The sequence below is a fragment of the Muntiacus reevesi genome, chromosome X (genome assembly GCF_963930625.1).
Source record: "Muntiacus reevesi chromosome X, mMunRee1.1, whole genome shotgun sequence".
In the NCBI taxonomy this organism is placed as follows: Eukaryota; Metazoa; Chordata; class Mammalia; order Artiodactyla; family Cervidae; genus Muntiacus; species Muntiacus reevesi.
Genome location: NC_089271.1, coordinates 18,277,845 through 18,293,253, shown reverse-complemented (window position 1 = coordinate 18,293,253; position 15,409 = coordinate 18,277,845). Strand labels below are relative to the sequence as shown.

Here is a 15,409-nt window from a genome sequence, read left to right as displayed (position 1 = left end):
TGCTGTCCAAGGGACTCTCCAGAGTCTTCTCCAATACCACAGTTCAAAAGCATCAATTCTTCGGTGCTCAGCTTTCTTTGTAGTCCAACTCTCACATCCATCCATGACTACTGGGAAAACCATAGCTTTGACGAGACAGACCTTTGTCAGCAAAGTAATGTCTCTACTTTTTAATAAGCCGTCTAGGTTGGTCATAGCTTTTCTTCCAAGGAGCAAGCGCCTTTTAATTTCATGGCTGCCCTCACCATCTGCAATAAAGTCTGTCACTGTTTCCATTGTTTACCATCCATTTGCCATGAAGTGAGGGGACTGGATGCCATGATGTTAGTTTTCTGAATGTTGAGCTTTAAGCCAGCTTTTTCACTCTCCTCTTTCACTTTCATCAAGAGGCTCTTTAGTTCTTCACTTTCTGCCCTAAGAGTGGTATCATTTGCATATCTGAGGTTATTGATATTTTTCCCAGCAGTCTTGATTCCATCTTGTGCTTCATCCAGCCCAGTGTTTCTCATGATGTACTCTGCATATAAGTTAAATAAGCAGGATGACAATATACAGCCTTGATGTATTCCTTTCCCAACTCAGAACCAGTCTGTTGTTCCATCTCTAGTTCTAACTGTTGCTTCTTGACCTGCATCCAGATTTCTCAGGAGGCAGGTAACATGGTCTGGTATTTCTATCTCTTTAAGAATTTTCCAGTTTGTTGTGATCCACACAGTCAAAGGCTTTGACATAGTCAATAAAGCAGAAGTAGATGTTTTTCTGGAACTCTGTTGCTTTTTCGATGATCCAGCAGATGTTGGCAATTTGATCTCTGGTACCTCTGCCTTTTTTGCATGTTTAATAGCCATCTTTGCATGTTAATTCATATTTATGTATAATTAGTTGAATTTATCACCAGTTAACTTGCTCCAGCCAGTGTATTTTGTTCTTCTCCCTTACCTTTTAGAGAGACTTTATTTTTATCCTTTATTCTGCTAAGGCTGGGAGAGAGAGATTGCCTTCATAGTAGGTAAGTCACTGTATAGCTTCTCAAGCAAGGATACCTTCCTGGACTCCAGGATTTTCTGTCTTTTCTCATCTGGTCAGAGGACTCCATGCTCTGATAATCCATGCTGAGGAAATAGGGAGTTTGAGCTGTTTAAGTCTCCATAACCATCCAGGAATCTTTAAAGCAGTTTCTTGTTTAGTGGGAAAATAATTCTCTTAATGGTTCTTACAGTGGCAGGCAAAGGTTCTTCTGAGGTTTGAGAATTAAAGGAGATAAATAAATACCTAGCACAAAGGAAGAGCCCGATAAGTGTTAATTTTCCTGTCCTCTTCCTCTCAGAGACTGATCCTACTCTCTCAGACTGTTAACCAGGGATAAAGTATGCCTCTTAGAAACAAGGGTGGTATCCAGTAATTTTGTGGCTGACAGTAGACTTGGCTTCAGACAAAATTGAGAAATGACTTTTTCTTAATTTGGCCCTTTGCCCCTTCTATTCCTTGTATTGTTTATTTCTAATGGCCATGCATATGTGAATTGCTCATAACATTAACTTTGTATTATATTATTACAGTCCTAAATACTATATATCAACTCAGTCTTTGTAGCTCTTATATCAGAGTCACATGCATGATTGTCAAGAATTGGAAAAAGCTTGTTAAAAGTAGTAGTGGTAAAAATGGTTTTAAAAGATACAATGGAGATTGGTCATAGATGACCTTAGATGCCAAGTTAAAGAGCAACACCCTGGGAAGGTACACAGGCAGTGTCCCATTCTTTTCAAATCTCCTGATGGGACTTTAGTAATAGTTTTTTCCAACTTCTACACATGCCTAAGGCAGCAGTGATGTGTTTGATGGCCTTCACAGCGTTCAGGGAATTTCACCAGTTCCCAGTTTTCTGTTGATTTCCTCCATGTCCTTGAAGGTTCCCTCAAACTCTCTTAAAACTTGTGTTTGAACATCCAGAAATGACACTCATAGCCATAAGTCCAGCACATACTTGTGTAGCTTTTGAGGTTATGGGTTAAATACAGACTACAGAAAGAGAAGCCCTAGAAGAGTAGACAATAGTCAGTGAAGAACCCACTCAACACAGGAAAGTACAATAGAGTGCTCATTGGCAGTGAGCATTTGTGGAGTGATACATTAATGACACTTACTGACTGATTGTGTAGAGTATTGTCTGCGGTTCTAACTCTCATAGGCTGAGAGTATATTTTAGCACTTAGAGCATGGGGAAAATATGCTCTAGTAGATTTAAGTATATGACACTTAGAAAAATATTTCTGGGATTAAGTAGCATTATAATTAGCATTGCATGGTGGCTTTAAATGGAGTATATGTATAATAGGCAAAATTTCCAAGCATGTAAGATTTCCTATACTACATTTTTCGCCCTCTTTCAGGACTATTTTTAATTTCTAGTGTCCCTTCTCTCCTCTGCTAAGAGCTTTTAAAGCTCACACACGCACACTCCCTTTCAAAAACAAGATCATAACTTGCCTAACTCATATGATCCCTCTGATCCAAATTTGCTTCTCCTCTGCTGTGGTCTGCTTATCACAATACACATTTTTTCAGAGTTTGAATGATCTAAACCATAATTGGAAAGAAAGAATATTCATTTGATTAAGTTCTTTTGAAATGTGAGTGGTTTATTTAGTCAACCTGAAATACTGGTGTATTGAAAGTTATAACCTCTGTACTTGAGTGGATCTCTTAATTTACCCATTTTAGACAAAAATGACTAAGTGAAAAGAACTCCAGGCTAAGCAGGAAAAAGTGAATAAGGAGACCAGAAGTACCGCCTAGGGTGTATTGCTGCTTACTGCAAGATGCCAGTCTGGCACTCAGTGGTGCTGCCCCCTCGCTCTTATATCATGCTCAGGGGAGATGTTGTGAGTGGAGTATAGTGTGCTTTCCATTGAGACAGGGCCTTAGAAGCAACCCCTCTCCATGTCCTAGGAAGCCACTACCATTTGGTTCAGGTTGATGGTCATGAAACTTATTTCCCATCTCTGATTTAAAACCTTACAATCTTAGTATTTTACAATATTTTTTATTGGTGGATGTGTGCTACAGAATACTTCCCCTATACTTAAATGGAAGTCCTTAAATATTAACCTAATTAGTATCTGAAAATTTGATTTCATACAAAAAAAAAACCCTGTATCTGAAGGAATTGGTTAAGAATATGTTAAGTTTTTATTATAGCAGTAGATTTTTCTCCAGCAGAGTTTAGCTGTCATAGAGTCATGAAGATGGTTGATAATTGACCAGAGTTCAGGTTTTGCCAGACAAATAGAATGTGTGGTGTAGAAAGTGTTCAGAAACTCTGCTGTGGACTCTACTGAGCTGTATTCCTTCAGGGTCTTATCAAAAGGTTTAGCACCTCCTGGTGTCTGGCCTACGTCAGCCACTGGCCATACATATACACGCTCCTTCCCCAGATATAATTGCCTGACTGGGCTTCTACCAACATCACAGCCATTCCCACTTTTGAACTTGGGCAGCAGGTTCCTTAACTTCTCTCTAACCCTTTGTTTCTTCATCTGTAGTGTGGATAACAGTACTTATTCTCATTGTGGTGAGAATTAACTGAAATAATTTCATGTAAAACATGGTTCTTAGCATATAGTAGTATCTTAAATGATATTGTTAGAATTATACTTGAAAAAATTTATTAATAAATGAGAATTCAAGTTAAGGAATTGAGAATTCAGTGAACGAAACTGGAAAAAGAACTACACAGTAAACCTATAAAAAGCAAAAGAAGAATTTAAATTCCAAAATTGGTGAATTAGAATACAGGAAAAATAAGAAACAAAAGGAAATGCACAACATTAAGAAAGCAAAACAGGATATACCACTGATAGGAAGGAGATTAAAACATTATAACAACTGAAATATTTACAGATGAAATATTATAATGTCTGGGATTTACTTCAAAATAATTAGCTATGAGAGTGGGGGGAAGTGAGTATTTCAAGCAAAATTGGCCATGAGTTGATAATTGTTATAGTTGAGTGCTGGATTCATGAGGGTTTGTTATACTATTCTATTATGTAAACTTGAAGTTTTCCTTGAATTCGATTAAAAAAACATAATAGTGTACTAACTATGGGCTTCTTTGGTGACTCAGTAAAGAATCTGCCTGCAGTGCAGGAGACCCGGGTTTGATCCCTGGTTCAGGAAGATCCCCTGGAGAAGAGAATGGCAATCCATTCCAGTATTCTTGCCAGGGAAATCCCATGGACAGAGGAGCCTGGTGAGCTACAGTGCAGGGGGTCACAAAGAGTTGGACACGAATGAGTGACTGACACTTTTTTCACTTTCATACAAAATATATCTCTATGCTAATGTGAAAGTCTTGCTGAAATATGTGGTTTTTAAAATATGGAAAAACTATGACTTTACCAATAGGAAGGGAGAACTTTTAAGTTATTAAAGAAAATGTACTGCCATTGTCCTAAAACATACGAAAATTTGTTTCGCCTTCTAGTCTGTTTTATAAAGTTAGCATAGCCCTGAAAATGAAACAACACAGAAAAGGAAATTGTGCCAATTTAATCTATGAATACAGATGCAAAAGTCCTTTTAAATAGTAAAGCAATGGAATTTTCCTAAAAATGCAAGCATATTAGGACATCTGTTGATCTAAGTTATCAAATCAGTGAGTCAAAGGAGAAAAACTAAGTTTATTATATTAATAGATAATAAAAAGACATTATACAAAATTGAATATTCATTCTTCTTTTAGTAAAGAGGAAATAGTCTCATATTAACATGATTAAAACATGTCTAAACCCAAATATTGATCATCATATTTGAACAATTTTCTGAGTATATTCCCAAGTTAGGATCAAGGTAGCATTTATTAGTGTTTGCTTTATGCTCCATAGACTATGAGAAATTTGAGTTTTAGTCTGGAATTCGAAGCCATTGAAGCATGTGAGATAGGGGTACAACCTAGCCTGATTTCTGTTTTTAAATTATTCTGGCTGCTCTGAAGAAAAAGGATTGTATAGGAGAAATTTGGAAAAAGGAAAATCAGTTAGATGGTGCTAGATGATAATGGCTTATACTGACAATGTCAGAGGAAATAGATATAGACAGATTTGAGGTGTATTTCAGAGATAAAATACATAGAATTTATTGATGGATTAAATATGAAGGGAAGGAAATTAGATTAGAAAGGAAAAAGCCAAAAAGGACTTATAGATTTTGGGGATCAGTATTGATGCTGCTGCATAAAATGAGGCAGTTCAGCTTTCATTATACTGGAAATCAAATGCAAACTTCTTGATAGTCTGTAAAACCCTGCTTGATGTGGCCTGAACCCACCTCCCCATTTCCTTCTCTTTCCTTGGTGTTCACACATTCTAGCCACCAAGGTCTTTCCTTTGTGTTTTGAGTTCATTGAGCTGATTTCCTAATCTCAGGGCTTTTGCATTTGCTGCTCATTCTGTTGGAAGACTCGAGACCATGAGTCAGCAAACTGTCTATGAAGGGCTGGGTAGTGAGTATTTTAGGCTTTGTGAGCCATGTGGGCTTTATGGCAACCACCCACGTCAGTGGTAGCCGTCATGTAGGGCAAAACCAGCAGGAGCTGTTAGGTAAGTGGCAATGGGCATGACCAGATTTAGCCTTTGACTGGCCCTGCTTGACTGTAGTTTACCTTGCCTGAGGTCTTGGTATGGTTCTCTCGTTATTATTTAGGTTCTTCCTGGAGGACAACTTGCTAAATAAGTTATGATCAAGAAACTTTAAAATGCTGTATACTCCACCTTTAGAAGGTGCCATCCCTGGTGGCTCAATCGGTAAAGAATTTGTCCACAACACAGGATCCCCAGGTTTGATCCCTGGGTCGGGAAGATCCCCTGGAGGAGGAAATGGCAACCCACTCCAGTATTCTTACCTGGATAATCCCATGGACAGAGGACCCTGGTGGGCTACAGTCCATAGGATTTCAAAGATTCAGACATGACTGAAGCAACTTAGCATGCACTACCTCTAGAAATACAGTGCCATTTCTAGAAATTATTTCTAATAAACTGTGAATGTATACAAAATATGGAGACATTCCAATGATATAAATCAAATACCCAGCACCCCAGGGAATTTATATAGTAGAATCCTCTGCAGTCATTAATGATACATTGAGGCTGATTTAATAATAGAAAACAAGGGTCAGCAAACTATACCTGAGACCTGCCCCCTATTTTTGTTAATGAAGTTTTATTGGAACACAACCTCACCCATCCTTCTTCCTGCTACAATGGTGGTATTGACACCAGTATGACTTGCAAAGCCGTATTTTCTGACCCTCTACAGAAAAAAAATGATAATATTCTGTAGTATGGTTCAAGTGTGTACATGTATATATTCAGGAAAAAACTAGAAAGCATCGAAATAGTGAATTTTTTCCCTTTTGTTTTTCTCCTTTTTGTTTATCTTTATTATTTAAGCTTTCTATCCTGGACATGCATAATTTTTATAATGAAAGTTACTTAAATAGTAAGGTGAATGATAAAACCAGTAAGATACAAAAATGAAAAACTAGCTGAAAATTTTAAAAGATAAATTTAAAGATAGTTAAAACTTAGAGGCAGGAGAATATCAACAATAGTATCTAGTTTCATGGGCACAACCACACAAGTAGTGTCCATTTCAGACTTCAGTATATGATACTTAATTGGGCAGCCGTTATTTGAGTTTCTCCTATGTGCTGTTTGGAGAGGGAAATGGCAACCCACTCCAGTGTTCTTGCCTGGAGAATCCCAGGGACGGCGGAGCCTGGTGGGCTGCCGTCTATGCGGTCGCACAGAGTCAGACACGACTGAAGCGACTTAGCAGCAGCAGCAGCAGCAGTATGTGCTGTTTGCTATAAGGATACAAGCAAGTATGGTGCCTGTTCCAAAGATTAATCTGGTAGGGAGAATGGGATATGCTTAAACACTAATAAATGCCATAAACAATGTCCTGAGGACTTTAAGAGTTTTTGTCTTAACACCCAAGTAAAACAATTGTTCAGTGATATATATTGAGCTACTCTTTTAACTTTGTTTATGGTGCCTTTTGATGTAAAGGAGTTTTTAAATTTTATAGCCAAATCTATATCAATGTTTTCCTTTATGCTTGCATTTTCTAAACAGGTAGCCAAATACCACCACATCTCCTTCAGAGGTAAAGCACTTCCCATTCTTTCCTGTCGCTATGATTATCTTTTATACAGCAGTACCATGCTGTTTTAATTAAGGTATCATTTCAACTGAGGGAGACTTAGTTCAGATTTTGGTATCTGAAATACTGCTTTATATTTTAGGGATAATATTGAAAAGCATAACTCACAGTAAAATGTGAATTAACCTGAGCATCACTAGTCAGTAAAACCAATTTAGACCAACCCTTTAAATTCCAAAAAGGTTATTTGGTTGCTCCTGTTCTTAAATGTTACAAGAGTAAAGTTGGTGACTGCTCTGTAGGGGAGCACTCCTGTTTTGTTCTGTGCACCTCAGTTGGTTGTCTAGTAACCGTGATGTTTGCCTCTTCTTGACAGTCTTAAGAAGCACCTCATGTTGAGAGACTGGTTCAGTGTTGGGTGACTGTCCTGGCCTTGCTGCCCTTTTGCAGTATTGTAAGGAGCCTTAAGTAATTGATTTTGGGAGATGGGAGGGTTTATGTTCTGATGGAAGACTTTTTAAGTGCTTTCCTTGCTGAAAAACAAAGATACGCATTTTTAACCAAGAGACATGCAGTTTCCCAGGCAAAGTTGAAAATTTTATCTTGGCTATTTGTTTGAGTCCCAGGTGATTCTAATGTGTTTGGTTACATAGGGTAATTTTTCAAATTGAGTAATTTTTTTTTTCTTCAACTGTATTAGGTCATTTATAGAACACGGCCATAAAAATTTGATCTAGCAGAAAGAGCTGTGGCCTTTCACATGGTATCTGTAACACCTAATAGGCCCTCTAATATTTGCCCAATTAGGACAGCAGCACTGAGCTCTCATGGTAGGTAGCTCTGCCATCAAATATGTGCCAGCCTTCACCGTAGTTCCTTCATACTTGGAGTAAACCTGCTGATTTCTAGATGCTCTTCAGTTCTTGAAAATTCAGTGATTTTTATGAAATTTGTACAGGGTATGTAGATTAACATTTGAGGTTTTTATTGGTTCCACATAGATTGTGTACGTTAAATAGAGTATTTTCCCACAGATCTTGATGCTTCTTTCTATCGTTTGGTTTTTTTTAAATGGCACTGTCTCAGTGATCATGTCTGAATATTGGCATACTTTAAAAAATATTTTTCAAAGCAAAAATACCTTAGAAGAATTTCTGGAAGCTATTAGAGGATGAAATGGAGTAAGGGATTGTATGGTAGTTTCACCCTTCCTTCTTTTCCAGATTTACTTCAGTAAATGTTCCTTTTGCTCACTAATAACCCAGGGAGTGGGCTTTTTTTTTTTTTAATTTAGATTTTATCAGCTAGGAATGTGAGTTTTAACTGTGGGCCTTGAAGTCTTTAACCTGGTTGATAATTGATGTTTAGAAACCAGTATTAATTTAAATATAATTTACTTTCATTTAAGATGGGAAGAATCTGTCCTTACATCACAATTAAAAAGTTTCTAGCATGTGGTCATTTTCTTCCCATAGTTTGGAAACTCTTCCTTACTGACAGGGAACACCCATTACATGTCTACATGTAACCTTAAAGTAGTCTTGAAACTGTCCTTTGGAGTATGTGTATAAACATTACAAAGGGTAAAATTTCACATGTGAATCGATGACTTATTTTAACTGCTGACTAGTTTCAGTTGCTTTTAAAGTGTCATATAGTTAAGAAATACCAATCTATCTCAGGATTCTGAAATAAAAGAACGTTCATTTCACTGGTTGTGAAAATCGTCCGGATTTCTGGGAACCAGGCGTATGAACATTTCAACAGGATTTTGCTATCAGCAAATCTGTTTTGGTTTCCTGTTCTGGCCTCCCTACCTATCAGCTACATTAATGCCCTCGCCATTACGGTTCTCCTTTCTTTTACCACAGGAAAATTGTCAGGCCTCTTTCTCTAGCATTTCAGGACCCGCCTGACAGGAAATTTTCTAATTGCCGGAACAGCTGGTAGGGGAAAACTTTGCAGGGGCTTGGCCTTCCCTTTCTAACTTAAGTTTTACCGTCAGAAATTCTTTTATCACCATCATGGTTTCGTAGCCATGTTTAAATTTCTGTCTTTTCGTGTTCGCTCTATACAGGTAAGCTTTGTTCAACTTCTTTAAAGACTAAAATGTTTCGGTTGGAGCTAAGTATAATTACACTAATTAAATAATTATTTTACTTTATATGTTCTTTTAAGTAGCTTTTCAGAATTCAAAACCAGTTCTTAAGGAACATTTAAAGGATGCTATTTCTGTTTACTTAAAGTAAACCAGCTATTTATATTATACATTTCAACTCTGTGTATTTTCTAAAGTTATTTTACATTGGCTTTTTAGTGCTAAGGTAATTTTTATCTTGTTAGTGTGTATAATTTTGTATTATAAAACAGATGACTGTAACTCTCAGTATTAAACTAGGCCTGAACAAAAAAAAAAAATTAAAAAAAATAAACTATGCCTGAACAAAATTGGAAACGTACTAATATTTAGGAGATTACCATGTAATAATAATGAATGCAGCATTGTAAGAGAATGTCTTATTTTAAACAGTCAAGAACTTAAAAGCAGAGTTTTGTTTAAATTAGTTCTTTTAAATATTTGAAGTTTTTAATCAATTATATTTTAAGTGGGTAATTTTAGAGTAGACACAGTTTTCAAATCATAGCTTTGTTAAAATATGTTTGTGAATGATAATTTGCATTGTATTTAATCTAAAAGCATGCCAAAATCAACTTGATATTTTCCCATGAGAATTGTGCTGTCCTGCTGCTCTTTAAAGAGAATTAAATTTGTTGATCAGGATTCCCGACTGGGCGAAAACTCAGTGCTCTTTGCAGCAGTTATTGAGAATATTAGTCTGGGAAACTAACAGTGCTCTTTTTTCAAGCATAGATTCAAGAAACTGGTTGGAATACTCTCTTAAAGAATTTGATTAAATGAAAAATGTTGACCATATTTATTATTCATTAGCAAATCAAGTAAATTGGATTCAGTCAAATTGTAATCTAGAATAAATTAAAACGTAGTTTCTCACCACAACTTGAATAACCAGACTAATTATGTGTCACAGCCAAAATATTAACATATCTTTTTAAAATTAAAAGCTGTGTATTATGGAACTATAAGTATCTATATAGAGAGCAGTGTTTAATTTTGTATTATATTTAAGAGGTCTATATAATCTTATAATTTCATTTGTTAGAGTTTTTTTTTATGATAGGCCACAAAATGATTACATATCCATGAGTAGAAAATACTTATTTATTGGCTTTTACTAAGGAATACTTAAATATTTTATTTCCAGCTTCAACAATGTTTTCTGACATTAAAAACAATTTTAAAAATACAAATGCCTTAAGAACACACTTCCTGACTCAAGGGAGGGGAGGAAAAAGGAAATTATGTATACAAGGCAGGGCATAATGCCAAATGTTGAATCATTCTTTAAAATCAGTAATGTCACCCAGTTTGGTTTTTTGATGTTTGAATGCTAAAACATTAGATTTTCTATAACTCAGGTAGGCAGCATCAATTTCAGTTCCTTTTCTTTAATCCTTTTAAAAAAACATTTTAAGAACAAAATTCTATTTTTTCCCTTTCAACTTGGAAAGGAAACATTGAGTTAATTATTCCCTATTAAGGAAAAGACCTCAAAGACCACTTAAGACAAAACCTATGGACCTTTTCTTGGTCCTGGGAAACAAATGAGGTGACCTTTCTCTGTGACGGGAGGAGCACCAAAAGATCCATCTGTCCATGAATTTTCTTCTGCCATTTTTCTGTGATGTCTAAAATGATACTCTACAAATTCCAAAAATTATGGATTTTTTTTTTAACTGAACGGCCTTTGTTTTATCTATCAGGGTCATATCTCAACAAGTGTTTACCCAGTAGTACATCTTTGAAACCCTGGGTAAATTCCTGAAGAGCAGATACTTTTCTGGATCTTAGTATTGCAAATACCTAGCACCATACAGGGCTCATAATCTGAATTGCCTTCTAACAAAAAGGAAGGACCCTAAGAGAATATGTCATAGATCAGAAACACTTCTTTCAGAACCAGGCAGTCATGAAGGAAAAGTACAAGAGCTGCCTGAGTTTTAGTCCCCTCTTGAACCTTCCCTTTTCTTCCTCTCCTTTTCACTCTCTAATCTGAACACTAGCTTCCCTGTGTGTGCCACACTGGCCTTCGCACTGGTTTGTCCATTTGTCTGGAATGCTCTTCCCCCAGATGGTTGACTCCCTCAACTCCTTCAGGAAATAGCATCTTTTCAGTAAAGCCTGCCCTGGTGTTTTTATTTCAGATTGCAAGGCCTTCTTTCCACCCATGCACTTCTTATCCCTCTTATCTAACTTAATATCTTTTTTCCACAGTATGTATCATGTTCTAAGATGAACTTACTATAACTGCGATTACTAGTAGTAATACTACTATTTATTATTACTATTAGGTCTCTCCCAAAACAGCAAAGGTTTTGTTCTGTTTCATTTATCATATGTCTCAGACAACTAGAAGAGTGCCTGGCATGTATTAGGTGTTCAATAAATAAATGTTTAAATGGATGAACGAATGAATTCTCATTCATAAGTTGAGAGTAATGAACACCTAGGCTGGAGTGCCAAGTATCTGAAAGTGCTGGAATGTAGATGAAGGATACAGGATTGTGATGTAGACCAGCTGCCAGCCTCACAATTTTACCTACAAGTATACCTTTATCAAGTAAATGTGGACTTTGTAAAAATAAAAATATGAAATTTGTTATAACTTTTTAAAATATGCAAGCTAAATTTTTGTGATAATGAATGGGGAGGTATCCATATATCACTTAAAGTGTAGTTGTGCCAGAAAATGTAAAAATGTGAGCCTCACAGAAAAATTATAGTGGTTATACTGTATAGTTCTGCTCTACCTTATTGACAAAATTCTTTTCCCATAAAATTATAGTTGCCACTGTATACTTAAAGGCAAAAACACAATTTTACAAACTATCAGGCTGTAATTCTATGTTTTCATATGACAGATTCATTTCAATAACAGTTGATTTAGTGACATAAAGATAGGTTTGTCACATGTGAATGTCAATCTGTCTTTGGTTATCAACGTCTTCAGAAATTGATTTTCTTCCCTGCATCTGTCTCATTGGATTCCAAATATGAGCTGGAAGAGCACACTGTTGCTTTCCTATTTGTTATCCAAGATTGCCCAAGCATTAGTATAACGTCCTTATTGAACCTCAAGCTCATTTTTGAAATATTCATGGTCCAATAACCTGGAAAGACTGGTAACATAAAGCACAATTTGGGAATCAAGATACCAACCAAGGATATCGTGCCTATTGTGCTACTTTGACTTCACTTATACATAAAAGTAGATAGAAATTGGTTTACTGGTATGGTTAGTAAAAATTTCAACTGGGAAGGAACAGAAAAATGTGTTGGGAATAGAACAGTGGCAAGGTTTTGGAACTTGAGCCATAGACATTGATCTTTTCTCTCTACCCCCAAGGATGATTTTTATATTCTCTGCACTCCTAATTTAGAAAAATATTTTTAAAAATCTAATATCCTCAAAATGATTGCATCCATTTTGGGGAGGATGTGGTAGGGGAGTGGAGGAAAATGCTATTTAAAAAAAGAAGCTGAGAAAAGAAGGATTTGAAGATTTATTTTAAAACAAGATTTACCATAATAAAAACTTTGGTATCAAGGTGGGAAAATAAAGTCAAGGACGTTTCTCAGAAAAGAGACAGAAACGATGAGAAAAAAAGATGAGAATTAAATTCCAGACATGCAATGTCCAATTGATAGAGTTGTTGTAAAAAGAGAAACCCTGAAGAGTAGTTGGAAGGAATTTATCAAAGAAATGTTAGAATTCCGCCTGAGTTAAAAAATTCAAGTCTTTAGATTATAAAGGTTCACCAAGCATCTAGCATTCTGAAGAATAGGAGACCATTTTTATCTCACTTAGTGTGAAATTTCAGAAATACAAAAACAGAGAAAATTCTTAAAACTTCGAGAAAGAAAAACCAGGTCACGTACTAAAAAGTGTGTATCAGACTAGCATCAGCAGCAGCACTAACTGCTAGAAGGCAGTGGACGAATGGCGCCAACATTCTTGGGCAAGGTTGTTTTTATTCTAAAATTTGGTAGCAAGCCAAACTATACAAATGTGAAGACAAAATAAAGACATTTTCAGATGTGCGAGATCCAGAAAGTTTTCTTCCACATCACCTTTCTTAGGAAGTTAGAAGGGAGTGATCTAAGAAAGAGAGAAACGTGGGAAACTGAAAATAGTAAATTCAACCAGGAAAGCACTGAAGATACATCCCGAGATAATACCTATGCAGCAAGGTCTAGAGAACAACCCTTCCTGAGGGAGGGTAAGAAAGGCTCTCAGAAGAATAGAAAGTATGATTAAAAGCTAAGATTTCAAATCCCCTTGGGTTGTCCCAGAAGTCACTGTTAGGGACTGTATGAAAGGAAATTTAATAAACCTCCTAGCCTTGTTTGAACAAAATGTATTGTCATGAAAATACTGCTGCTTGTATAGGCGTTCAGCTTTTAGAATCAGGCTTTGGGGAAAGCAAGAAGAATTTGGTAGTGGTTACAGGAGAGGATGTTAATTTTCTTAATATTAACAGCCTTAAATATTAATACAAAGAAGCTATCAGCATGTGGGGGGGGTAGTTTGAGGAAAAGAATGTATGGGCACTATTACCCTCTTACAAAGTGAAGAGTTAGGATCCTGTCTAAAACTTACCAAAAAAATGAGAGGGTTTTGTGAAGATAATTATCAGATAATAGGGAAGAAGATGATGGATGGAAGGGGCATAATATAAGTAAGTCCTTCATCTTATTTTTAAATCAGTAGGCATTGTTGTAAAGTTAATAAACTAAAAAACTGTCAAAGTTAGTGCAGAAAGAATTAGATGTATTTTTTAAAGCTTAGGTATGGCAGTGAGAAGAGACTTGCTTTTCATCTTAAACTATTCTGCCACTACTTGATTTGTTACCCATGTGTAAGTATTACTTTGATTTTAAAGACAAAAAAATTTAGGAAACAGGAAATAACCCAGCTTGACAAAAGACTGTATAAGGGAATGTTGGGAAATAATGCCAGAAAAGGCAGTTGAGACCATGTTGCAGAGGACCTCCAGTGCCAAGGTGAAGCAGCGCATTTAATTTGGGAAAACTTGGAGAAGTTTTTGAGCAGTTAGTCATGTAACTGGAGCATCTACTTTCAGAAAATGAATTTGTCAGGAGGATTAATTGGAGTGGCAGTGGCAAAAAGGGGCATGATGAGTGACCAAGCTAGTTTCAATTTCCTATAGGAAAGGTAATGAAGGATTACATCTAGACAGTGTTACTGGAAATAGAATGAAAGGTATTCCCAGTACTGTGCTTAATACATAGTAGGTGCTTAGTGCGATTATTCAAGGAAGGGATCTAAGGAGACTTCATTTTTCAGTAGTTTTTTGACAATGAAAGGAAAGGAAGGGTGGTCATCAAAAATGAAGTCTTTCTTGAATAGTAACTGCTATTTTTTGTGAGATCTGTGACCTGATTGTAGCTCACACTGTGGAATGAGTCTTGATCCTGAATGCCTGTGACAAAATGCAGAATGGTTATAATCAGTAATCCTTCCCTGCCTGTGTTGCAGTTTTATTTGTGACCGATAATTGTAGTGGGTATTTGCTATGAAATATAAGATGAAAAAATGTTGCAGCCTAATAAATTATATCCCACTTAACCCAAGAAAAAAGTCCTAAAATATATAGAGTATGATAATAGTCTGTGACAAGCTTATGTTTCTTGTTTTGTTTTATTGTAGTTTTGGGCTGATTTTTATGTGTCTTGATTAAATAAGGTGTACTTAATCTTCTGATCTCAGGGTAAATAAATAATTTAAATTATGTGTATACTTATATGTATTTTCAGCCTTTCTCTTCTGACACCTTCTCTCAAATATAATAAAACAACCACCATCTTTAAGTATCCGTTTCTTAACTCTGCGATCTTCTACAGTTCCATCATGCTGGAAAGACATTTTTTTTTTCTGTCTAATCCTCCATCCAAATGTTGAATCTTTTTTGATGTTGTGTTTTAGAGTTACCTCTTTCTTCTCCCCTCTCAGATCTCAGGTTGTCCTAGAAACAGGAAGTAACTTAGATATTTCAAACACAACAAATTTCATCATGCGAATTCAGATGGCCTTGCTGAGGGTAGAAATTTCCACATTTACTTTGGAATATGTTTCAA

General features: G+C 36.0%; 1 protein-coding gene across 6 annotated transcripts in view; it reads left to right on the top strand.

The window, feature by feature from the left end:
* Positions 1–15,409, top strand: part of RPS6KA3 (ribosomal protein S6 kinase A3) — a 102,498-nt gene that overhangs the window by 35,742 nt on the left and 51,347 nt on the right. The window contains exon 1 of one of the 6 annotated variants that reach the window (XM_065916209.1): positions 9,152–9,247. The exons of the other annotated variants lie outside the window; for them this stretch is intronic. Coding sequence (XP_065772281.1) covers positions 9,209–9,247 — 39 coding nt within the window. The 5' untranslated portion in view covers positions 9,152–9,208. Of the gene's footprint in view, positions 1–9,151; positions 9,248–15,409 lie in introns of those variants that run through there. 6 annotated transcript variants of the gene reach the window in all.